The sequence below is a fragment of the Protopterus annectens genome, chromosome 11.part0 (genome assembly GCF_019279795.1).
Source record: "Protopterus annectens isolate FY-2018-M chromosome 11.part0, PAN1.0, whole genome shotgun sequence".
In the NCBI taxonomy this organism is placed as follows: Eukaryota; Metazoa; Chordata; order Ceratodontiformes; family Protopteridae; genus Protopterus; species Protopterus annectens.
Genome location: NC_056745.1, coordinates 113,067,796 through 113,095,546, shown reverse-complemented (window position 1 = coordinate 113,095,546; position 27,751 = coordinate 113,067,796). Strand labels below are relative to the sequence as shown.

General features: G+C 38.2%; 1 protein-coding gene across 4 annotated transcripts in view; it reads right to left on the bottom strand.

The window, feature by feature from the left end:
* LARGE1 (LARGE xylosyl- and glucuronyltransferase 1) overlaps positions 1 to 27,751 on the bottom strand; it is a 2,030,740-nt gene that overhangs the window by 1,148,414 nt on the left and 854,575 nt on the right. For all 4 annotated transcript variants that reach the window (XM_044087485.1, XM_044087484.1, XM_044087487.1 and 1 more), the window contains one exon: positions 27,510 to 27,696. In XM_044087485.1, the coding sequence (XP_043943420.1) occupies positions 27,510 to 27,615 (106 nt within the window). In that variant the 5' untranslated portion in view covers positions 27,616 to 27,696. The remainder of the gene's footprint in view (positions 1 to 27,509; positions 27,697 to 27,751) is intronic.

Below are 27,751 nucleotides of genomic sequence, written 5' to 3'. Positions count from 1 at the left end.
GTACAGAAGTTAGATGTTAAATGTATATTCCAAGTACTAGAAGTACTGATAGCATACATACATTCACAATACAAATATTCACTTAAAAACTCACTCATTTGTATATTTACTCTCATGCACAGATGTACAGAACATATTCACTCTCAACTGTTAATATACATATCAACTATATACTCAATTTACAAAGACATACACAGTTATATGTATGCACATCCATGTAAATATATTATGCATATACAAGCACATACATTATATGCAAATATGTATTTTAATTATACTTTCATATACTATTACTTTCACCTAAGTTATTAAATGAGTTTTAAAAGTTTTATGATAAGTGATCTTGACATGTATCGATGTTATGATGTGTGCCGGTTAATTGTTATAGATGTCAGTTTTATTTCCTTCATATCAATGCTTAAATACTAGGCTATTTATATTATTTTCTATACTAGGTTTAATTAGAAAAAAATAACTATATACAATGTCTTGATCAAATACAGAAATTTGAAATTTATTATTTCTGGGATATTTCTGATATATTCAGCAATACATAATACTCTTATTACTATTTATAACTTCATATTTCTTTGATCTTAAATATTAATATTTCTGAAATTTATATTGCCTCTCCTTCTAACATGACTTGAATGTGCTCTAAGTAGTTATAATACTGTCTTAAATTAAGAAGCAATAGCAACTGTTTAGCTTGGTGACATTGGGATGAGTTGGCTGGTGTGTGATTTGTTTGATTATATCATCATATCAGGGAATTTTCTTTCTATGATGGAAGATTTGAATGTATACAAGTTTGAAAAAACTTGTTTTTTGCATCTGCCCATAAAAATTATTAGTACTGGTTATTATATTTTAAGCTAAATCATCTTAAATCAATGCAATTTCATGTCCTTATGAATGTCGACATATAATTGTCTCTTATTAACATCAATGGACTTGATAATCCACTGACGAGGAGTAGTTTAAACAAATATTTAAAACTGCATAAAGCTGACAATTTTCTTAAAAGAAACACATTTGTAATCTGAAGATGTAAATAGATTAATGTTAAAAAAATTATACAACTCTTACGAGCTCTCATTTTAAATCAAAAAGGACAGGCACTCTTATTCTTTGGACAAATTTATTGCCTATACCTAAAACATGAAATACCTACTCAGATAAAAATGGCATGCTGAGTTTAGCAGTAGTAGAAACTGACAAAAAAGTATACTTTTATGAATTTTTACTGGATACCTGGAATTGGAGCCAAGGTTGTTAAGAAATATTTGGATATTATAACCTAATAATAAAAAAGGTGGATTGATTGTTGCAGGAGATTTTAGCTGTATTCTTTCTAGTAAGACACAACTACTGATAAGGTTCCTGAGCTATGCTCAGTAGCTAAACACTTAGATCATTTTATTAATTCTCAACATCTCCGAGATACCTATGATATTAAACCAACTAACTCTCTTAACTTTACACATTTTTATAGATTTGTCACCCAGACAAACATTGACAGCATTTTCACTTCTAGTAGTTTATTTACTAAAATTGAAGATGCAGTGAGAATTTCATGCCCTTGCAATTACGTTAACGCTAAAGCCAAGTAATGTGATTTACTATCACAGAGTCCCTACTCATACAGTAAAATTTAAATTTTAAGGAATTGTGTCTAAAAATAGATCAATACATTGAAACTAATAATAATGGAGAAGTTTCAGAAGTAATTCTCTGTGATTCTTTAAAAGCTTATCTATATGGAAGAATTAAAAAATGGTACATATGTAAAAAAAAAGTGGGATAAGGCGATGATGTATTTGCAGTCTAATACAGATAAATCAAAACCTTATGACAAATTGGCAAATGCTGAGTTGAAAAGATTAAATCAGAAATATCTTGATTACTTCACCAAACAAATTAAATAAATCAGGAAAAATTTAAATTACAGACTTTCTCAATAAACCCAAAAAGTGTACCTAGATTGGCTGTTAGATCCAAGAAAAAAGTAAATACTAATCATAAAGAAATAATTTTCAAACAATGTGATAAGAATAAAAAACTGATTTAAAAGACATGCTAGAATGCTTTAGGAAACATTATGAAGAAATTAATAACAAGGAGACACACTTAGAAAACAACATAACTGATGACTTTGAAAGACAATGCAAGGTTTAAATTAACCAAAGAACAAAAATCCAAACTTGATAAGTCATTCTCTTTTAAGGAGTTAAAAGATCAAATTAATTACCAAACTAAATGAAGCCCCTGGTCTTGATGGTATAATCCCATAATCATACAAAATATACATACAGAATATTTTAAATATCCTATTAAAAGTTTTTGAGCAAGTTAACCATATGTCACCCACCCCCATCCCTCCTGGAAATATTTCCTTATATCCCTTATCTTGAAAGCAAATAAAGATTTTAATGTATGTTCTTCTTACCATCCTATTTCATCATTAAATATTGATTATAAAATATTTATGTTTCTTCTTGCAAAAAAACTTATAATGCCAAGATTAATGAATGATGATCAGACTGGTTTTATACTACATAGAAAGGTTCAGGATAACATAATTACGCTTAATAATTAAATAGATCTGGTTAATAAAAACAAAAATGAACTATCTATAACAACTCTAGATATAAAATAAGGCTTTTGATTCTGTTAGTTGGAATTATTTGTTCAAGTGACAAACAATATGAATTTTCCCTAACCTTTATAAATCTTATAATTAATCTCTTCTATTAAAATTGGCTCTTTCTTTCTAGCTCTTTCAAAATATTAAGAGGTATATAACAGGGTTGTCCCTTGTCACCTCTATTTGCTCTAGCAATTGAACCTTTTGCAATCTGCATTAGATCTAATAACAAAATTCATGGATTCTCGCTAAATGAAAGTTATTCCTGTAAAGATCGGATATTTGCACATGACATTTTAATAACAAGTGGTGATGTTGAAGCTTCAATAGTAAATTTAACTAAGTCTATTAATTACTTTGAAAAAGTGTCAGGTTTAATGTTTAACCCTGATAAAACAAACTTTACTTATTAATAAAAAAAAGTTAATTATTTAAGAAACTATAAGAAGTTTATTTGGGACAATTCACAAATTAATTATCTTGAGATTATAATTAAATTTACTATAAAAGACTCAATAGCATTAAATTATAGCAATTTACTAGACACTAAAATAATTGGAACAAATTTTGTTTTGCAATGGAAGTTAGACTTACTTTAATAAAAATACTTTTCTATCTACAATCACTAATTATTCTCCCTCCCCAAAAAAATCTTTAAGAAATTAAATTCTACTCTTATTTTCTCTGGTTCCCCAATAAACCAAGAATATCATAGGTTCATAGGCTGGTACTAGGCTATCGGCCCTAGGACCTATACAAGACTAGCCATAACAATTCCCTGGATATTTCTTCCCACAATATTTATTTTCCTGGACCCCTGTCTAGCAGGGCGACTGACATGATCCCCGGGGTGTATTTCCTATCTCCCATCCAATTGTCAAGGTTCCTTTTGAAGTGGGCCAAGGAGATGCTCTGCTTGACATATATGGGCAGTGTATTCCAGAGTATGGGGAATCTCTGGGTCTGGAACCTATCCCTCCAGCATGTTTTGTTACGATGACAAGGTTTAGATCCCTGGAGCGTGTGGCTCTGAGGGATTGGGATTTCTTTAAGTGGAGCATGTCCAACAGCTCAGGGTTTGACATGGCCTTGTATGTTAAGATGGTCAGCATAGGGCATCTGCTTTAGGTCTGTGATTCTTTTAGTGAGGTATTTCTGTGGCCTTTCCAGCTGTTGCAGATGTCTTGTGAGGTACATACCAAACGGGGCACTGTACTCTATAATGGGTCTAATGAAGGATGAGTACAGTGGGACAATGACCTCCTTTTTTCTGGATGAAAAGCCCTTAGTGATGAGGTCTGCCACATAGAAGGATTTCCTGACTGTTGTGGTGGTGATATGGTTATCGAAGGTGAGACCACTGTCCACCTGTGTCCCTAAGACTCTCATCACACGTTCGGTGTTTAGTGTACTGCCACCTGTGTGGTAATTTATGGGTACATGTTTTTTCCCAAAGGGGATAACTATACATTTCTTGGCATTAAGCTTGAGCCCATGGCTCTGGCACCAAGCATCTGTTTCTGTAAGGCCCTTTTGTAGAATATCCACATCATTTAGGGATTCAATAATGGCGCCCAGTTTGCAGTCATCTGCGAACATTATTAGCCAGAGTCCCTTAGTGTTGGCCTGTCCATCAGAGAAGTAGATGCCAAACAAGAGCGGTCCCAGGACTGAACCCTGAGGTACTCCACTTGTCTGGAGTTGGATTTGGAGTCAGCTACTTTTACAGTGTGGGTTCTGTCAGTAAGTCAGTTGGCAAACCAATGAGTGATGGGATTTATGCCCAGCTTAGTAGGTTTATCTATGATTCCAGAGTGGGGGATAGTGTCAAAGGCCTTGGCAAGGTCCAGATAGGCTGTGTGGACAGTCTTACCCTCGTCCACAGCTCTGGAGACTGATATGAAGAAGTCAATCAGGTTCAGGAGACAAGATCGGCCCTTCACAAACCCAAACTGGGTGGGGTCCAGTGTTTGAAGGTTGCCAATGTCTTTGTTTATAAGTTCCATGATAATGAGTGCCATGCCCTTGCAGATCAGGCTCGTCAGACTGATGGGACGGTAGTTCCCAGGATCCAAGATGGATCTCCCTTGTGGAGTGGGACAACTGTAGCTGTGTGCCACTCAGTGGGCACGAAGCCTGAGGAGAGGCTATGATTAAACATGACACTTAGGTGAGGTGCCAGTTCATTTTGTAGTTCATTTAGTACACAGCCCGGGATGTCATCTGGTCCATTGGGTGCTGTATTCTTAGCTTTGGAGAGTGTGGTTTCTACCTGTGTCACCGTGATTACCAGAATTTGACAATCTTTTGGTATTGAGATGTGCCCTTTAGGGGGTGATAGGGGGGTGAAGTTGGCACTAAATCGATCTGCCAAAATATTGGCAATATCCTTGGGATCAGTATATTTAATGACATTCTGTTGTAGCTCGAGCAGACCTGAGCATTGCCATTTACATTCTTGACATAACTATAGAATGCCTTGTGGTTGTCTTTGGAATCTTTGGCAATTTTATTTTCATAACTAGCTTTGGAGGATTTTATGAGGGATCTCAGCTTCTTACTGAGGTTTTTTAGATCCTGGAATTTTCCTTTTTTCTGCAACAGTTTCTTCCTTCTGTTGTATAGTTTGTTTATGGCAGGGGACCACCAGATTGGCTTCCTTTTTTTTGGAGAAGAGCATATTGGTTCTATTTGGGATGGCACGATTCATGCATGAGTGAATGCACTCATACAGTGCCTTAGTGTAGGATTCAGCAGTTGAACTTTCAGCTCCCGTCTGCATGGGTGTCATGAAGTTTGTCACTTTTGACTTGAGTAGCATGAAGTTGGCTTTGGAAAAGTTTTTTTTTTTTACAGAGGTTAGGTAAACATTGGCAAGAAGGTGGATTACATTTTCCAAATGTTGAATTATATGCCAAATCCATAAATCTCAATTTAATATCTCTATGACTGAATTCCTCCCACCAACCAACTTAGAAATCCATTCATGAGAGAGTAATAAATACTAACAGCTATGTTGTGGAATCTTTCTCTAAATTTGGAATAAATACATTTTACTGGATCTTGAAAGACTTAGGCTTCAATCAAATGAAAACAAATACTATTCCTCTGCCTTCACTGATACATTCTTATAAAATTTAAAAGATTCATGAATTCTGATTACACAGTTAAAGACTTATTGTTTCTACTGTTCCCTATTTCAGATACTGCAAGTTATTTGGGAACTTTTAATATAAACAAAATGCTAGAATTTAGACATGTAAACGTAATCTTTTGGCCTTAATTCTTAATTAGAAATAAATCACATAATACACAGCCTTATCTTCTTGCAAGAAATTGTTTAGAAAATAATAATTGGTAGACTTTATAATCTTGTAAAAATGTCAGTGATAAAATCAAAATCTCCATGGATTTTCAAACAAAACAAAATCCAAAGATACCCAATTTTGTTTTTTTCAGTATCAATAATAACTCAAATAAGAATAAATCATATGTACAATAATTTATAAAGTAAGAGTTTGGTTCCACAGATTTATTATTTTGGAATGACTCAAAATAAGATTAATGAGAAGGCCTTTTCTGATGAAGATTAATGCTTAATTCTTAAATCTGTGGGAAAATCTATTTTTCTTTATTGGAAAATACATACGTGGAGATTTCTTCACAGAGCTGTTTTAACTCCACATAAAGCAGCTTTAATATAGAACTACGGGAAAATTAATTGTTGGAGGTGTAATGAAGTCTCTAATGTAGATTGGTTTCATATGATACTGGATGGTAAAACAATAACTCCATTGTAGTTTGGGTTTAGAAATGTTGCCCAAGCTTTGTGGGCAGATAATTTTATCATTTCTAACCCCTTGATCTTATTTAATGCTCCAATTCTGGATTCCATTCCTAGGGTGCATGTATCTCTCCTCTGGCCCATTTTAGCTATAGCAAGAAAAATAGTCACAAAGAATTAGAAATGTAAAACTAAACTTTCACTGAATTCATTAATTTAGCAAACAATGTCTGTAAAAAAGAACTGTCAACTGCCAAAATGAGAACTTCGAATATTGCTCACCAGTTTAGATTTTGGTCAAAATTAAGTACATTACTTGATAAATTTTAATGATTTCGTTTTCTGTGTTTAACTTTTTTGTGGACATCTCTAAATAGTTACATTTTTGTTCTATTTATCTTTAAATAATTTTGTATAATCTTTGTTTTAAAATTAATAAAAGGTTTTAAAAAAATACAATGGCAGGCACAGAAAATTTAATTAACTTCTTTAGCAGCATAATAAATATCACACAGTACTTTTATTATGCTTTAAATATATTAAGATTTCTTTCATGGCTTTAAAAAATAGACAAACTGGGTGCTACAGGCAACTTGCAGTAACAGGGAAAGAAAGAGAGGATTTTAAGTCAAGGAAGAAAGTAACTTCTTTTAAAAGCAGTCAAAGGGCAACATTCAGCAGTCTTTAAAAGCAAAATAAAAACATACTAGCAAGTTTTACTGTGCTTTTAACAGTCATTCAATTGTTTTCCCTGCCTGAGTTACTTATCTACGTATCTGCCTGCCTTTGGTGACTGGCATGCCTCAACTAAATTTCACAGAATGTCCAGATTTTTGCATCTTATTTTTGGTCTGTTCCTCATAAAATTTGTGGCTATTAAACTGTTGAGGATTGAATTCACACTAAACAATGATAGACATTTGAGTTGCAGACTTCATAGCTGTTAGACTTCATAGTCTTCAGAAAATATTATTCTAACAACTTTCTAACTTTAAACAGCAACATTTTAAATCTGACTTCTGTTTCCCATTATTTTTAGCACTGTCCAGAATTCTTGCGATTGTGATACTCTGATTGGACAGTTAAAAATAACACTTTTTTTTAATTCTAACAACTTTATAAGCATTATGAAAGTTATATTTAAAATATGCTCCAAGTTTTTGACTTTCCCACTCCCATTACATTCTGGTTTTTTTTTTGCTCCAAGAGGTGGAGAAGTTTTTTTTTTTTTAATTACTTAATAAAAGTAACTAAGCTCTCAGCACTTACTAGTGAACAATAACTAAAACGCAGATATGATACTGGTCTCTCAGCAAGGCAGTCTCTTCAAAAGCAGAACTCTCAGCAGCAATGTGCTCAGCCAAAGTTTGAAGAGGAAAGGGATGAACCACAAGCAGCACACACATGTATACATGGCAAAAGCAAGAGCAATCCCCTACAAACACATATGGAAGAATCAGTTTAGCTGGGGGAACTTTAATTTTCACCTACCCTCCCATTACATTTGAAGATGCCGATTCAGATATTATTAGATACCTGGCTTGAGCTGTTTCCTGTTATCACCTGCCACCCCCTTCCTACTGATTCAATGAAGAATGGATTTGTCTTTTTAAAAGTGTAATTGCTGGCTGAGTCTGCCAGGCAAAAACTGCTGGTGCCATGGTAAGAGAGTACTTTCGTTTTTTTTTTGTTTCTTTCTTTTTTACACTTTGCAGCCATTCAAATGTTAAAGGAATAGCCCACCGACAGCCAGGATGTATGAAATGCAGTTTCTGCTGGTCACTTCACACAGGGGTAAACCACGGACCACTCGTTTATTGTTTGTTTTTTCCCCAAAACAGTTGTGCAGGTCCAAAAGTGCTGGGGGGCAGCCCCCACCTTATGGTTCCAACACCCTTGGTTGTGAATGGTGATGGAGCATCTTTGTATTGGAGAAAATGGATGTAGAGACATGTAAAAATAGAACTAAATTAAGTGTGTGTGTCAAAAATTGCTTCATGAGCTTGAATCAGTAGAAAACATGTTTGAAATCCATGTGGAACTAGGTGCACTGCATGCAGTTAAAGCCACTATTATAAGAGCGTTGCTCCAAAGTTACACAAAAGTAGATCTGTACCATTTGCAGCAAAGCAAAGAACACACAGTGGGAGAAAAGCTCGAAACAGAAGGTGCTATTAATCCACTGAAACAATGCAGATGGGCAGCTCCAACTGCTCCTGACCTAAAAGACGCTCACAAATCCAGCCCTGATGGAGCTGCTACACATCCACAAGCACATCTGTAAGTCAAACAGCACAAGGGTCATCCAATCTAGAGAACTAATCTTAGTCAGTGACTCAAACAAAACATTCTGGAGAGACTGATATGTCTCACAGATTTCCCCTTTTTTGGGACAGGCTTCCTACTGACAATAAGTAGAGCCCTTCCCTGACCCTCTTCATAGGAAATTTGGATCAATAAATGGGGAATCACAAATTCACACCTGGGGTAATGCCTATGTCCCTTATGGTCAGGGGGAATCTGTGAGCTCAACACATAGGCATAAATCCATGCTATCCTCTTGTCCCTAGGGGCCAAACATTGGATAAAACCGGGTTATACTGGCTAGGCTTGTAATTAGCCTAGTAATCTCCTATGAACCTGTGAATAAAAACAGATAAAGCAATACATACCTGTGATGAACAAGCTCACTGTGAATCAAGGTACAAGCACTGTTACATATCCCTTGCCTGCAGTGAAAGGCTCAACACTTATGCTAAGCGGTGGAACTGTTTTCTAAGACAGATATAACACTTATGCTAAGCGGTGGAACTGTTTTCTAAGACAGATATAACAGTTACATATCAACAAATGTTACTTAATGAGTATTTAAAAATGAAGTGACATTTTGTATATACAAAGTATAGAACACATCAGCATTTAGTGCAAGTTAAACTCTATTTAAAAAAAAAAAAATAATGGAAAACATATTTAAATAGCTGTATTCTTGGTTGATTTGCAGACTACTTAATTAAAAGTGAACACCTTAGTAATTAAAACTTCTGCAAAGATTGGAGGACTGCTGACTGAGACTTGCAAAAAGCTGAGTTTGGAAGACCACAGAACTACCTGGGGGATGTGCTGGACAAGCCAGGGATACACTCTTGCCAGAAATTTACCAGCACAGTTTGGTTCCCCAGGTAATATTCCCATTTGAATACCTCCCACCCCCAGTCTATAAGTGAAATATTGATCATTTAATGACAAACTGTATACTACGATACTGCCTTTCTGAAGGTTGCATCAGCTATTGTGTTGCAACATCTGAAGTCAATGCTATTTTTAAAAGAAAATAAACAGCTTGATGAACTGTCACTACCCCAATTATGATCATAATCACAATAATGACAGTTTGCAAAATATAAACTTATTCAGTGCATCCACCCCCCCCCCCCCTTTCTCCTGCTCTGGCCCTTGCACAAGTGTGACACAGTATAGGCATTTAACATTTTGATAAATTATTATGTAAACCTTACACCTTTATTAGAGTAGTGTTAGCACCACTGTATAGACCGTTTAAAGGACCATTATGTGTCTTTCGGCTTTTCCCGGTTAGGGGTCGCCACAGCAGAACTCTTGTCTGCTAATGATTGGCAGTGGATTTTTACGGTGCCAAGTTGCCAGCCCGACACCCAACTTTCACAGGAGGAAGACCCATTCACCCATACACCTACCTGCATGTTTTTAGATGTCACTCGACAGTGGGGAGGACATGCAGATTCCACACAGAAGGCGCTCCAGCCGAGAATCGAACAGGAGAATCTCTTGCTGTCAGGCGAAAATGCTAACCGCTGCACCACCGCTGCTACATTATGGGAAAAAAAATTAAAACGCATATATTTTTTAGCTTTTCTTGAAGATCTTGAAATCGTAAACTTGTATTGCACTACTACTTTTACTGTAAAAGTGGAAAAAGGAGGCAGCAGACCATGGCTGCAAATAACATATCACCTGTTATTTGTCTTTGGATTAAAAAGTGTTTTATGTTATTTGCAGCCGTGGTCTGGTGCCTCCTTTTTCTACTTTTATGAATTGACTGCTGGTTGGAGGCACTATTTGCATTTCCATTTATTTTTTTGTATTTTACTAATTTTATTGTGTTTGTAATCCTAAATGTCTTCCTGGGGGTAGACCTCATGATACGAGTTTGCTTTCTTCCAAAGCTAAATCCTCCCTATAATGTACTCAGAGAACTTTTGAAGAGATTACAGTACCCATGGCTGGACTGTCAGATCACAGTTCCATTGACTTAAAATGGAAGAACTGAGAAGCAGTGCGAATTTTGAAAAGTCTCAGTAAACTTATCACTTACTGTTCTGAAGTGCCTCTTACAAATGTTCTTCCTACTGATGTCTTAAAGTTTCTGTGAAAAAAGCTTTCAGAAGCATCAACTAATTGCTGAGATAACAGACTTTTTCACAGCCTCAAGTTTTGTAAGATTCAGTTCCTTCACAAGTTACTACTCCTATTTCCCCCTTTAATCAGCTAGAATATCACATTTCCTGCCTACAAGGCTCAGCAAATTAGTCGGGTCTGTATTATTTTGTCAAAAATTACTTGCCAGTAAATGGCTATTAATCGAACACAATGCATTGCCGAACGGTCACATCAGTGAACGTTTTTCATAGGGAAGGTAGTTAGTTGGCCATCATTAGAAATTTGCCCTTTATCCCACTGTGTAGTGCAGTGCGATCTCAGAGTTGGTATATATAAATAAGGGGGGAGTGTGGGTGTAGCCCCCCCCTCCACCTTGGTGCATTTGAAATAATGCAGTGTGGGTGACAGTTGCTGTGGTGGATGAGTAATTCCATTCCTATGAAAAACGTTTGTGATGTGAACGTTTGATGAACAGCTGTTTGATGCATTGTGTTTGATGAACAGCGATTTGCTGTAAGTAGTTTTCGACAAAATAATATAGACCCAATTAGCCTGCTATATATAACAATACACTTCAAATAGGTCTGCCTGATGTAGCAGTGAAAAAAAGTGTTCCCTCATCTGTTTCCTTACTCTGGTCATCTTAATAGCATTTTCACAGTAAATAATGCTACAAAATCACTTTATCAGTCCTTAAAATACAGGAGTGTAGGTACTACTGAAACCATGACAAGTAACATACAGAGATTGCAATTTACAGTGTTTGCTGACAGACATGGATATGTCTGAAAGTTGATGCTCTTTATCACCAAAAACTGAATGATCTTATGTAATACAGAGCTTTACATAACAATGCATTCCTCAGCCTTGTTGCCTCTCAGACAGGCCAGTGAGGTTGTCCTCTAGTATACATTAGCAATGCTCTAGTATGCACATATTCATTGATGAATGATCAACACACAATGCAATGCCTAAAACTACTGTCCCTAATAGTGTGTACACTTTTCTGGTTCAATGTTAATGGTGTTTTCCAATGTACAATACAACTATCTCTAGAAGCATGTTGTATACCACAGTCAAACAATTTGCAGTTAGCTAAACAGTAGTAAATCTATAAACAATGTTTTTGTTATTTTCTGTACTAAACTTATTTACAGGGCTCATCTCCCACTCAGATGCTGCCCCTGTCTCTCCTCATAACATACCATCAAAGAAGAAGCCAATGTGCACCTCTTTACAACCAGAACTGCAATGCCCATAGACCAAACCAAGCATCTCAAGGCAAGCCAACACATCATTCTAATGTACCAGTAAATATAGAAATCAACAATGATAGCATACACATTACACTGACAGCACCCACTCATGCAGGACAGACAGACAAATACACACAAACTTAAGCACACATACAAATGCACATTCTGATACATATATTAAATCCCCACACATGCCACCACAACCAGGTGTCATAGAAAGGGAAAATATATATTTCCAGGGAACAAAATACTGCTTATAGGATATGTGTCAAAGTATAACGGCATGACATTATCAATCTGATGATTGGTATAATAAAGATAAGTTAACAACAATAATTAAAAATGTCTCTGTTACATCATTTATCTACCCAATACACGGACAGACACACATACAGGTGCGCATGAGCACACCCAGACACACACACACAAAAAATGAACCATAGTATTTTTGTACAATTTTCCATCAAACAATGATATAACAACTATGAGGGGACCACAGCTACTCCTAATATCTGTGTAAGGTACCAAACAGTTATTGACACAAGCCTACTACACTTAGTAGATCATCCCTCAACAGGAATGTATCCATCTATCTCTGCTGCAAAGTTCTCCATTACAATATCCATATGAAGCACACAGCCAGACATGCACTTTATACGCATATACCCTTGACTGAGGTCTGCTGAGGAACAAGTCCCTGCTGAACCAGTTTACTGAAACTGGGTAACCACAGCCTACAATATCATGCAGGTGTGAGTTCATCTTTCTCTGCATGAATATCACATATGTTCAGTACCACACCAGTCTTGCATACATTTTCTGAATCACCAAAATAACCCCAATCACTATCACAAGCTTAATGAATGCATTAGTGAAAAATATCTGTACACCATTTCACTTATCCATTAAGCAAAAGTTAAATAAATAGAACCAACAGCTGCTATGTTCCCATGCTGACCCTGTTTGTAAAGCTACACATGGACTTCTCAGCATTACAGCAGCAGTTTGTAATTACAAAACGTTTGCTGCTAGTCCAAGCATCAGTCAATGCAGCATCACATAATTTTGCAAGCAAGAGAGAGGACATACCAACCAAATGTAGTCTGATGCCCACCTATCAGTATTCACATCACTCATGGAATGTGGGTTTCCCTATAAAGCAGGACATGTACACTAAACAACTGAAAGAAGCCTCTGCAGCTTCAGCTTTGTTGTGAGCACTTTTAATCCATCAGCTGTTGCAAATGGATGAGAAAATGTATGACACGACTAACGTACACAAATGGTGTCAGATAAGCAGTATACTGCTTTTAAGCTTTCTGTAATAAAATACAGATGTGTGCTCAGCTACATATATGGTTGCAAGAAAAAAAAGAGAGAGAGATAGACGTTAAGCACTGCTTTGCTATACTTCTTTTTTGTGAGATACTTAGTAAGACAGAGAGGAGGACATGACACTGCACAGCAACTGCTGCTTTGGAAAGCCAAAAACAATGAATACCCCATTTTACTGGATGTAACAAGGCAGATGTTACCTGCACTTAGACAAAAATAATAACATTGAAGGTTTAACATTCTTCTAGATGAGTGACACAATGAAAGCAGAATGTTGTGCACTGAATAAAAGCCACTATGTTGTATTTCTAATATGTATTGCGTTGTTACATCTGTGATCAAGCTTAAAAGTGTAGTTTGCCCAGGATCATCAGCACAGCAAACGTGCTGACAAAACTTAGTAGGAATGTACAGAAACAGAGCATAGGTACCACAAGGAAGGGCAGTAGGGGCATCAAAAGAACAGGGTGTAACATTTCAGATTCTTGTACAAAGGAAAACGTTTTGCTAAACAGCTGAACTTCATCTTCAAAGTGCAGGCTAGGCACCAATGCTTCACAAACGGTCCATCCCAATAACACTGAATAAAGGAAAAGAAGAGTTTCTTTAAAGTTAAATACTCTTTAGGTATGCAAATAAGGAGCCATTCAGATGTCTTATTATCTCCATATCTGTAAGTTGTGAAGCCTGATGAATAATAATGACCCTGACTTTCAGTACAGGAAGAGGTAGCATAGTAGCAGAAAGCACGCCAAGCAGATGAACTGATGCTGTAGACATCACGACTCCTCAGTGAATGAATGTGCTTGCCTGTTCACTGAAAGACTATGCAGAAGGGAGTGTGACAGAAAGCCATTGGATCACAAGTCAGAGAATCAGCCAGGACTTTTAAAGGTCTCTCAACAGTAGCATCAGATGGTGTGTGAAACATTTTACATAGGAAACCAGTTTTCATATTGCAGATGTACAAGTAAATACTCATTTGGTATTGGTGTCCCAAAGCAGTTGCATACAAGGATAGACAGTACATAGGATCATAGGAAGGTACTAGGCTAATGGTACTAGGGCCCTTACAAGCCTAGCCAAGTTCTACCCTTATTTCCACGATCAGCACCTATTGCCGCTGTCCAAGAGGGACACAGGTGGAACCCCTGGGGTGAATTTACAGCCACCCATCCAATCATCCAGATTGCATCTGAAGAGGGCCAATGAGGTTCTCTGAAATGAAGTGGGAGTATGTTTCAAAGGTGAGGTAACCTCTGGGAGACAAATCTGTCCCTCCAGCAGGTTCCATTAATGTCACACACCAGTTTAAGGTCTTTAGAGTAACCAGTGTACCATTTCACTTGCAGATATGCAGCATTTCCAATAAAGCAGGGTCAGAGATTGGTGTGGATGCAAGGCAGAGATCACCCTGGAGCAGTCTGAATGAAACAGATTAAAGTGACAGTGATTTCAGATGATCCACACAGGAAAGATGAAGATCTTGAATTTTCCTTGTGAGAAACCTTTGCAGTCTCTTCAATTGCTGCAGGTGGTTGGAAAGGTACATACCAAAAGGGGGTGTTGCACTCCATTTCTGGCTTGATGAGAGAAGAGTACAGGGAGGTTGTAACTTTTTTTTTTTGAGGAAATGTCCTTACTTATGAGATGAGCAATATAAAATGCCCTTCTTACCACTGTGGAGACACGGTGATCAAAGGTAAGGTTGCTGTCAACCTGTGTGCCCAGGTCTGTCACCACTGAATGCATACTTAGGGTGCTGCTATTGATGTGGTAGTTAGCTGGAACACTACTCTTACCGAAAGGAATAATACATTTTTTTTGCATGGAGTTTAATGCCATGACTTTGGCACCAATCATCTGAATGTGCAAGACCCTCTTGTAGGATGTTGACATCATTTGGAGATTCTATAACTGCTCCCAATTTGCAGTCATTACTTTGTGTCAGCCACAGACCTTTAGTTTTTGCTTGTACTTCAGAGAAATAGATTCCAAACAGAAAAGGTCTCAGTACTGATCCCTGTGGAACAGCACTGGTTACAGGTCTGCTGTTGGACATGCATTCCCCTATTTTGACTATATGAGTTCTATCATTGAGCCAGTTAGTGACCCATCTACCAATATAAATGTTGATGCCTAGTTGGGTGAGTTTGTCAATGATGCATGAGTGGGGGATAGTGTCAGAAGCCTTGCACAAGTCTAGGTAGACTGTATGCACAGATTTCCCCTCATCCAGGGCCTTGGTGAACGTCTCAAAGAAGTCCGCCAGGATTAACAGGTGTGAGCTCCCTTTGACAAAACTAGTAGGGTCACGTGATTGGTGATTACCTATATCTTTGTTGATAAGGCCCATGATGAGTCACTCCATGGCCTAACAGATAATGCTAGTCAGGCTATGAAAAACTCAAAAAAATGTGCGTCTATTTATGCAATCTCTATTCCAATGCAAAAACAATACTGGCAGGTTCAGCACAAGAAGATGTAGAATTAATAAGCACCCTGTTACAGTAGAAAATCTTGCAAGACAACTAACTGACATTTGTAGAAGACCAGGGTGGATCTAATTATCAAGTACAACTGTCACATTGAAAAACTTTTCATAAAATGGAATATAGCCATAATGGGTGCCACAAAGTCTTTGTCACATCTTATGATGGCATTTCTACACAACTAGAACAACAAATTCAATAAAGTACCATAATCAGAATGATCTCATCCCAATATCTGACCACATATCAACATTGCTTCAGAATGTGAGGGAGCATATTTCATTCCCATTTACAACAGAAGAAAAAGCAAGCACTATGCAGGATGTCTATGATATAACCCATTTTCCCATGCTACTGTGGATAACAGACCCACATTGAACTAAAAGCCCCATTTTGTGAATTCAGAAGGAAGTATGTGAACCACACAGGGAATCACTCCATCAACATTTAGTTGGTCTGTTATACACAGTTTATCATCTACAATGTGTCTGCATGACACCAAGGTAGCTGTCATGACTCCTATGTACGACATACCTGTGACCTGTACCAACAGGTAACAAGGGTGACTTCCCCCTGGAGCATCTTATTAGCATTGCTGGATATGCCCTGGAATCTTGCCTGATGACACCAATAAGAAAACAAAATGAAACAGATCAGGGATGAAAGTAAACACAGTCACAAGCAAGGGTCATTACTGAGCATGTGCTGGGTTGTTGAAGGTACACTTTTTGCTGTATGGATTCATCTGGTGGTGACCTGCAGTATGATCCTGGCATGTGTGTAAAAATGTACTCAGTATGTGCAATGTTACACAGTACAGAGGATTATGATCAGTTCATTGATCAACCCTCTTCTTATGTGTTCGAGACACGGATGCCAAGAAATTCACCTTGAGAGTGAAGCTCCAGCAGTGAATCTTGGCATCCATTTCAAGAACACATAATTGAAAGTTATGATCGGCGAATGAATCATAATTCTTTCTAGCACATGGAGCTTTATCTGCGCCATGTAGTACTGATTGCAAGGAAAAAAAATGCTAAATGTTTAGCAAGTGCTATCAGAGAGGTAGTGTAATGCAGTTCATTTCATTTAAAGTCACCTTTCATAACTCTCAACTGCCTAGATTTTCACAGGGCTTCCAGATTATCGCTTCATATTTTTGGTTTGTTCCTCATAAATCTTTGGTTTTAGGACAAACCACAGAGGACTGATCTCACTAAATAATGACCATCTATTTGAGTTTCATAGTTTGTATCCTTCAGGAAATGGATCCCAATACATCCTGTTATTCTCGCAAATGAGCTGGGGACACATTACTGGCACAGATTGAGGGCAATTTTTTTTTTCTGTTGTCATTTGTTAGTCAGTACAGGCAGATTTTACTGCCTGGAGCTAGACCCGACCTTAACATAACAGAGGGTGCTTAAAATTTAAGTTCGGGTCACTCACCACTCTGGAGCTTAACTGGTTTGTCTTTTTCCAAATATCAGAGCTTAATCAGCACACTCCATGCTCTACATCATAACTGTCAGGTAGCTACAGCAAGGAGGGCACTTACAGGAGCAATAGTTTCCAGCACACTAGATAGTGGAAGTCGCCCCAGATGGCGAATGGGTGGAGGAGCCATCAGCAAGGAATAATCATGCTAGACAGAGATGAGCACAGTATGCTGTGGCACTGGCAAAGACGCAGCACCTTGCACATTTTTAGCCGACAGTAAAGCAGAATAAGGCAGACACTCAACAGTAAAATGGATGCAAGCAAAACCAACACAAGGCTGTGACTATCCATGTACAAGCTGGTCACACTGTGCGCACCAAGCAAAGGGAACTCATGTAACAATACACAAAGGACAAGGCATAGTTATAATTTGCACAGGTGGGGAGTGGGCAGATACAGATGCCTTTCACAGGGGAATGGATTAGTGGTGAGACCAAGTAAAAGTAAGACTTCACATGTGTGTATGAGCTTAGAGTGTACGGTGGGGCATTAACATTTTTTTTTTGTCAAAGAGCATCATCACTGCATGTCTGTGTATATGATGCTCTGTTATATTGTTAATCTGTGATGTATTGGGGCTGTGGCGGTATGAGTGGATGCATTGTGGGCGTAGTCTCAGCACTACTTGAAGAAATGGGGCTCAATCTTCTGGGCAGCTACAGGGCATGCATGGTAGAGGGTTGTGCCTCTTATGCATGCAGCTGCCTACTGGAAGCTTGGATTTTACCAGGACAGGGTAGGACAGGTAGCTTTCATCCTTCTAAGTTGGGAACTGCTGCCTGAGAGCCCAGTGTCTGTTATTCTTAAAGTGTATTAGTTCTGGTTTAAGCACTTGGGCTTCAGGCCAGTTATTTTACATTAAGAAGGTTCGTGGTCTGCACTCTTGTGGGAGAAGAGGCTGGACTCTGCCCTTCTGAGCTGGGAATTTCTGGTTAAAGGTTTATAGTGCCTGAATATTTGAACTGTATCTTACTGAAATTGGTAGACCTTGTTTGCTGTAGCATAGACTAGATCCAGGCCTGCTGAATCTAACTTTGTTTATATGCTTGTTTGTTTGCTTGTTATTTCCCTGGAACGCTAATTCCACCTAATATGCGGCTTCTCAGCGCTTCTGTGGATCACTAGTGATATCTGCATTGCTTACTGTACTTATTTCCTTGTTTCATTTGAAAGAAAGTTACTGTTTGTCGTTTTTGCATTTAAGTTACCTGTAACACATTGCACTTAAGTTACCTGGCACTTGCTCGCTAAAGCAATTATATAAGTCAGCACTACACCCTCACTCCCCACTGGCCCTTGTTTTCAGCTATTAAGGAATTCCCAATATTATTCTAGCACGTCCAAAGGTCAGTTGTCAATCTCCTCTCCGGTCCAGCTGGTGAATCTGGGAATCTTGAGGCAATGTTACAACTGCCTCATGTACACAGACAACCCTCTCCTCCTCCCAACAAATTCCAACACATGTGAGAGATGCAACCATATAGCCAAACTGGAGGCTAAGCTCTCTCAACTCAGTACTGGCATAACCAGTCAGGAGGAGAAGGAAACCACACTCACTACAATTCCAGTCTCACATAGACCTACCACGACAGCAAACCAAACACATAATCACACAAAAACATACTCGGAGGCTCTAAATAAAGATCTGCCTAAGCAGCAGAGACCTCCAAAGCAGACACCCAAGCAACCGCTACCCCAAAACAAAACACATGCAACACATATCTCACAAAGCCAGTGTGCCGTAAAGTCACAGCCCTTAAGACTAAACAACACACCTGATACACTTGTAATAGGTGACTATCGTCAGGCACACTGACGTCCCGCTCACCAGGCTGAACAAGGAGAGGGTCACGGTGAGCAGCCTGTCGGGCGCTAGGATCCGCCACATAACACAAGCACTCAGGTCACTCCAAGGCAAGTACAAATATGACTCAGTCATTGTCCATGCTGGTGTGAATGACCTGAGATGTACCTCCCTGGACTACATGAAAAGAGACATAAAGGAGCTCTCTGAGCATGTAGCCCAGGCCGGTATGACCCTGACCTTGAGTAGCATCTTACCCTCACCAAGAATGATGCCACAATATGAAGACAAGATGATCAATTTCAACAACTGGCTTAAGTACTGGTGTCATTCAAAGGGGATCCAATGCCTGTCAGCTTGGGATGATATGCTCGACAAGCCACGATGCTTCGCTAGGGACGGCTTGCACCTGTCACCCCTGGGCTTTCGGATATTGGCAAAGGCTCTTGCTACCCCCATAGTGCCTTTTTAGGCAAGGCTCAAAAGACAAACCCACCTTCATAGGTATCACAAGGGATAAGAAACTAAGAGTAATGCTACTCAATGCCAGAAGTCTAAACCTCAAGATGCACGCACTCAAAACTCTCCTTAGCATGGAGAACATCAATATCTGTGCAGTAACAGAAACCTGGTTCAGGGCTCGAGAGCACCCCAGCACTACCAGGTTATACCTCATACCATGCTTTTCGGCCCCAAAACTTGGACCGAACCACAAAAGGAGGGGGAGTATCGATATTCATCAAAGATACCCACACCTCCAGGTTGGTAGCAAAGCACGAAGCATCAGAGACTATCCATGTGCAACTAACAGTGGGTAAAACTGCCTTCCAGTTTATAGCCTGCTACAGACCACCCTCCCAAACCCAGGAACCCCACTCGGCCTTTATGAGAACACTGGAAAATATGAAGGTCTCTCCAAACACCATTATATTGGGTGACTTCAACTACCCAAACATAGACTGGGAGCATTACTCTAGCTCCAACACCCTAGCCCAAAGGTTCATAGAATTTATAAACTCAAATGCTATGGAACAACTTGTTACCACTCCCACAAGAGTGGACCTGGACCTGATCATCACCAACATGGGGACTCTATGCTCCAGACCAGAAGTGTATCCCTCACTGGTAAGATCAGACCATAAACTAATCTCACTGGATATTCACATCCCGACCCCACCCCCTGCCCAGAAAACCACAGTGAAAAACTTCTCTAAAACAAATTTCACACTCCTCAAAACCAAGGTGGAATCCTTCAAAGCCCCCGGGCCTGTGGAAAATACGGCCCTGACCGCAGAATCCTTTATAAACGCATTCTATGAACACCTTCAGGAATGCATGGATCATGCGATCCCAAATAAAACCAAGACCCAATCCTCCAAAGGCAGATGTCCTGTCTGGTGGACCCCAGCCATAAACAAACTATACAATAGAAGGAGGAAGCTACTAAATGATAGAGCAAAATCCCAAAAAGGGAAGGCATCACTGATCAGTATTAGCAAAAACTACGGGCACTCATAAAATTGTCTAAGGCCAGCTTCGAGAGAAAAATTGCACAGGACACTAAGGATAATCACAAGGCTTTCTTTAGTTATGTTACGAACCTGGGTGGTAATTCCCAGATATGCTCAGAATTAGTCCAAAATGACAAAAAATACACTGAACCCACAGACATTGCCAACATCCTAGCTGACAGGTTCAGCGCAAACTTCTCCCCCCCCCTCCCCACCAAAAGGGCAAATACCTATCCCAGCAGAGTGCTGCCCCCCTGACATCTCAGATGCTCAGGTAAGAGCCGCCCTCTCCAAAGCAAAAAACACAGCATCAATGGGACCAGACGGTGTCCCGGCTGCGCCTACATGAACTCCAAGAAGAGCTAAACCCAAACATAAAACTACTGTTCAATCTCAGCCTTACTACAGGATATGTGCCCAAAGAGTGGCGTACAGCAACAGTGGTCCCTATCCATAAAGGTGGTGCCTCAACGGATCCTGGAAACTATCGCCCCATAAGCCTGACTAGCTTGGTCTGCAAAGCTATGGAAAGGATCATCATGGACCTCATAAATAAAGATATTGGGGACCTACAGACACTGGATCCTACCCAGTTCAGCTTTGTTAAGGGAAGATCCTGCCTCTTAAACCTGGTTGATTTCTTTGAAACAGTCACCAAGGCCACTGACGAGGGGAAGGTGGTCCACACAGCCTACCTGGACCTCGCAAAAGCCTTCGATACAATACCCCACTTGCGCATTATAGATAAGCTCACCAGCTTAAATATAAACCCCTATGTCACTAGATGGATTGCAAACTGGCTCAAGGACAGAACCCACATGGTTAGAATTGCTGGAGCCATGTCAGACTCCAAACCAGTTACAAGTGGTGTCCCACAAGGCTCAGTCCTGGGACCTCTCTTGTTCGGTATATATTTCTCGGAGGTACAGGCCAACACGGAAGGACTGTGGCTGACCAAGTTCGCAGACGACTGCAAACTGGGCGCCATAATCGACTCTCCAGCCGACACAAGCATCCTCTAAAAGGGCCTCATAGAAACAGACAATTCAATCCAGTATTATGAAAGCTTAAATGCACTAGCATTATTGGCTTGAACATCAGTAGAATTCTTACAAGGTTGATAACAGACCTTTTAATACTACTGTATTATACAAGTAATCACATGTACTCCTAACGATTGGACACAGTCCATTGTGATTCCAATGTATAAGAGAAATAGTACACAACTACAGACCTATAGATGTAATATTAATTTTAGGAAGTGCTTTGAAAGCATTTAATATCAAATGAGTCATCAGGTTTACTATTTACAATCACACCTACTATGGAGCAAACGTTTTTGAAAAGTTTGCTATGAGAAACAGTGGGATACAACTAGAAATCACCCAGAAATATAATGTCCTGTAAGATCATGATGACAAAATTTGTTAGATGATGACTGGGATACAAATACATTAAGGAAAAAGAGGTTCAACTGAGGAATGCTGACTTCCTGAAAGCCAACAAACTGAAAGGATGAAGAAAAAAAAAATGCCAGAAACTCAGAAGGGCAAAAAAAAAAAATCAGTCTGATTTTTTTTTTTTTTGCCAGGGTCAAGGCCCCCTGCACATCACACCCCACAAACTTAAGTATACTAACTTACTGGTTGAGCCAACTTGAATGGAGAAATCTTTCCCAAAAATTGAATCATTGCAACTACACCCTTAGAAACCACTGGAAACGCTGACTGGGAAACCTGAAAGAAATGCTTTATTTCCATTTGTTACTTAGAATACTTTGAAATAATGTTTCTTACAAGAAGTAATCTGACATGCAAGGACATATATTCAATTATACGATGCAAACCTTCATAACTAGAAGATTTCACTGTAGTTTACCTAATGACTCTAGGTCACTCTAAATGAAGTCACAGAATAAAATATTAAGGACCCAACAAAAAGATGAAATACCGCCAAGATTCTCCATTTGGCTCAGACTATACCCTTACCAGCATCCATGATTCAGAACGAGTAAAAATAAATAAATATGAATGCGTATACAAAAACGGAACAATTCCAAGAGCATCTAAGAAAGTTATTACCAAATCTCATGTTGCACATATTCCACACTTCTTTTGGGTCACAAAAACAACTGTATGACTGGCAATTCTAAATTCTACATATGATATGTACTGCATTTTATTATTGCATTTGTGGTCAAGGTTATGAATGAAAGGGGTCTGAGGACCTCAGATAACAAATAAATTTATAATAAAAAAAAAAAAAGTGTAAAGGGCAATAACATCTTCCTGAAGTACATGTGAAAAAAAAAACATAAAAAATACATATGCACACAAATCACATGCACACATCATCTGAAATGGGCATTAAATTACTAATAGATTACTGAAAGAGCTCCTGCTACTGTAGAATACATGCATCTATAAAGCAAGCCAGAGAAACAAATAGCATTTGCACTGTGCTCTTAGTAGAATATCAGCTACTCCATCACTCTAATTGTCACGCAGTGTACTCAAATATATTAAACAGAGAATTTCTCTGATACAACTTTCTAGGTTTGTAAAACAGCATCTTATACATATCATCTCAGAGTCGCCATACAGAGGAGAAAAGGGAGCAACCTGGGGAAATGGCATTCTAGGACAGGTATGCGCAAGTTGGCACTTTTGCACATTCAGTATTGCTATTCACCATACAAAACAGCAATTGCTGAATTGAATTGGAATCGAAAGGATCTATACTAAACCTCACAACATTACACTCCAACAGAGTTGAAATAAGTGCAAGAGTGTCTGTAATGCAATTGTTGGTAAATTAAGCAATAGTATTACAGAACATTAAAATAGAAGGCTAGCCACAACTCAGGGTAACAGTAACACTATAGCTTGTAGTGGGTTAAAAAAAACAAAAGGCAAAGACAGTTTCCTGAAGTCGTGCACAACGTTCTTGGCAATGACATTATTGTATAATAAACAAGGCAATTGTGGTACACATACATACTATAGCAGTGAAATTTTTATAGTATTTCTAGGTGAACACTAGATTCACAAACTGAATATACTGTAAGTGTAAGGTGTAGCAATCCATCAACAAAACAGATGCATACAACTTTTTGAGAGAATAGTTCCGTTGTTTTTGTGGCAGTGCAAAATACTCTGTTGCATACATAATTGAAGGTGGGTGTTTGCAGGGTGAAGAGAGAGGAGAGTGATTCTTGTGCGGTTCTTCACCAACACAGAAAAAACAAGTTATTACCTGCCACACAGCACCGAGAGAGTGTTACAGGATTGAAGATGGCATACATTACCAGAGCTGCACGCAAAGGGGTTGAAACAAATGGTCAGAATTACCATTTCTGTTAGCAGTATCAATATTCTACACGGACAAATTCAAAAGATAGCAAAGAAACACAATTCATGAAAAGGCAAATATTGTAGCATGTAGTGGTTCTTGAAAGAACTTGTGCCCTGGCAATGGAAACGCTTTGCTCAAAATGCAAATGTTTTTGGAAAATGTAAAGAAACTAACTGGTGATATAAAAGTGATGGTACATTATGATTAAGAGTTACAGGTGTCATTTTGATTGTGAAGCCTTTGCCTATGGCATAAATACAGAGATTCAACGTGTCATGACTTCCAGGGGAAGAAAAATTAGCTGCAAATACATCAAGAATACTCTTGTCTTACTGAGAAAAAGTACCTCAAAATGAAGAAGCACTACTTTTGGAGTAAATAAATTCAACCAATACCTCTGAGGTAGAAAATTCAAGGTGTTTACTGACTACAAACTGATTAACCTTTTTGGTAGACATAAGTGTTGAGTACAATGGCTGCAGGAAAAATCTAGATATGGGCCATAATATACTGTGACTGCCACATAAAAGAGCATTTCAAGAAAATGTATGTGGGTTTTCCATAACACCATTACCTGAAATTCTGGATAAAACTAAACTGGGAATTACAGATAATGTGAATACTGTGACTAAAGATTTCAGTTAAAGCTGAAATGATAGCAATGTAACAACAAATGACCAGGAAATGCTGTAGTTAAGTGTATGAAAATGTTCCTTGGAAGATGACGTTTTGAGTCCTACTGCAGACTCAAGTAATCACACTACAGATAGTAACAGGAGCTGTACTGACAGAATTCCATACAGATCACCTGTCACTGAAAAATGAAAGCACTAGCCAGAAAGTTTCCCATGTAGCCAATGCTGGACAGATTGAAAGTTCAATCAACATGTACCATGCTACCATAACATCCATAAGAGTTCCCTGGTGGATATTAGAAAACACTGCATAATGATTTTGCAAGACCACTTATGAATCATGAGCTCATAACTGAAATCGATACAGATTCTACACCAACATATTAAAAATTACCTAAAACATATCAAGCTATGATTAGTCATTTATGAAAGCTTTTGTCATTTGTGATGTAGCTGAACACATTACTGACAAAGGAGCCAAATTTTCTGATAGAGACAAATACATTTTGTTAAACAAAATGGAATAATGCATTCCCATCAGTATAACCAGGGCCTCAAGCAACCTATGATTTAAATAAAAAGATTCATAAGCTTTACCAACTGCATGAAGTTACTGAAAACCATTAGAAAGCATGCAGAGCACACTTTTAAACTTGCAATAAAAAACAAAGAACTGAAGTACAGAAAAAAAGCACCTGCAGAATTTATAAAGAAGGCACATCAAAACATAAGAGAATCAATGAAAACAGTACTTGCACAGTTTCATCATGGCAAGCATGCTAGGAAGAGGTCATTTTATGAGGAATATTAAGTGACTATGCAAGATTCCACTGGAGGAAGTGTAGTTTAGGGAAAAAAAAAAACATGCTAAACTTCTTTTCAAGTTCAAGCAACTAATTCAGATGATACAAAAGACATTCTGATTAGATGAGAAATAGATGAACATAGAAGGACAGCATCACTTCTGAAAAACAGCATTTACAACTGTAATCAACAGTGACTGGGCTGATGTATCAGTTTACAGTCCCAATGTATTTCCTGACTTCACCCACTTTTTTTAGTGAACACAAACTGTTTTTCCTTTACAAAATAAAAGCTTATGTATCCTCTACTTGGATCTGTACTTGTCCAACTAAAAGCTAATCTTATTTCTCTCCCCCGCCACACCTTTCACTCTTAGCACCTTCCAACTCCTGTCTAACAGCATCTATTCCATGCAAAATAAAAATAAATAAAATGTTATGTAATCTGTACATACAATATACATAATTTTTTCTCTCTCTCTGACTTTACAGATGTGTTATACATCTGAAACTTTTGCCAGTACCATGTTTCTCCCTACTATAACTGTTTTAAATGCGTTTGTGGTGCACATCTGAATTTTTGTCAGTACTAATAGATTGCTTCATTACTATAACTGTTCTAATTTGTATTTCTGCAAATTAGAGTAATTATAGTAAAGTTGCTTCAAACTGTAGGACTGGTCTCTTGGGTGCTTTTTTCAAAGTATACTTACTATACCTGGGCACCACCAGACTTTACCTATAGACACTTATCTACTTGAGTTTCACCCACTTGAGCAAACCAACCATCTATACACAGAATTAAAGTACTAGTAACTGAAGTATTACTTATTGTACTAAAATCTTAGCACTGACAAGATTAAGAGAACATGTTTGATTTCAAAGCCACCTACCTGATCAGATTGAATATTTTCAAATTTCTGGTCACTAATCTTACTTTAATGTCCATCTGATTACAGCAAAGATTACCATATACTTCAATATTATTTTATTTTTGTAATCCAAACTCCACAGTCTCCGAATTCTAAATCTGTCAAAAACCTGTATTACACAGTACATTTCTGTATTTTTAAGCTACAGTTTTGATATCTTCACTCCATATCAAGTGTCAATACATTTTTAAGTTATGCTAAGACCACTATCAAATCTGCAATTTCAAATGGTCATCAAGTGCATGGAGCCTTTCTGTAAGATGAGCTTTCTAAAGAGACTCTTCATGACTTCAAACAATTTAAGGAGTAAGGACTAAAGGCATAAACTGCTAGATTTCTATCATAACACTGTACAAATGGAAAGTTATACCTAACTATACGGAAAACCTGAATTACGGGCTCAGGCACTGGAAGAACAAGCTGGAGGAAGTGTGAGAGTGAGCTGCTAACACTTGGGAGGGAGTGGTGAGTTTGGTCATTCAGTCTACATCATGCAAGGTAGACAATGAATATGACTGTAGATCAGGTAGGACAGCTGGGGCCTACAAAGCCAGGGACTGCACAAAAGCAGACACGTTAGGGGCAGGGGACAGCTGGGCCTTCCTTTGTTATACAGGTGCTCAAATCAGCCAACAAGGGAGAAGGTTAGGGCCACAATCAGAAAATTCCGAATGGCTGCTGCCAGAATGACAGCTTCTTTGATCGACACTCACTTTATATAGAATTATCGGGCAGGGAATGGCTTTTGCCATGAAGAATGAATGGGACTATGGCTGCTGGTTGCTACACAATTGGGGTGGGAACAGAAAATTAAGAAAGCTTATTTATATGGAGATGTTTAAGTATGGTACTGGAAAGCTGCATCATTAAGCATGTTTTACACTCTCAAAGCAAATCGGATTCATTTTTATTTACATTCTGTAAACTAAATATTTCTTCAGATAACTTGTACACTTCATTGCTCTAAGACATCAGTCCTCAGTATCTCAGTTAAAATGTTGAAAAATAAATATAAATAGTAAACTAACACAAAGTCCTACCATCAAAACTTCCAGCAAACAAGTAGATCCAGGTGAACGCCGGTACAAATAGTAAAGTGAGAGAAACTACCAGGAACTTCCGTCTGCCACGACAGATACCCAGCATTCTCTTAAGAAAGATGTTCTTCAGGGGGCTGCCTTTCCTATGTTGGTAGCATCGGGTCTGCTGTTTTCAGCATGTTATTTTCTAAAAAGAAAAAAAAAGACACTATTTAATGGTTACAAGAATCATGACTGCTCCT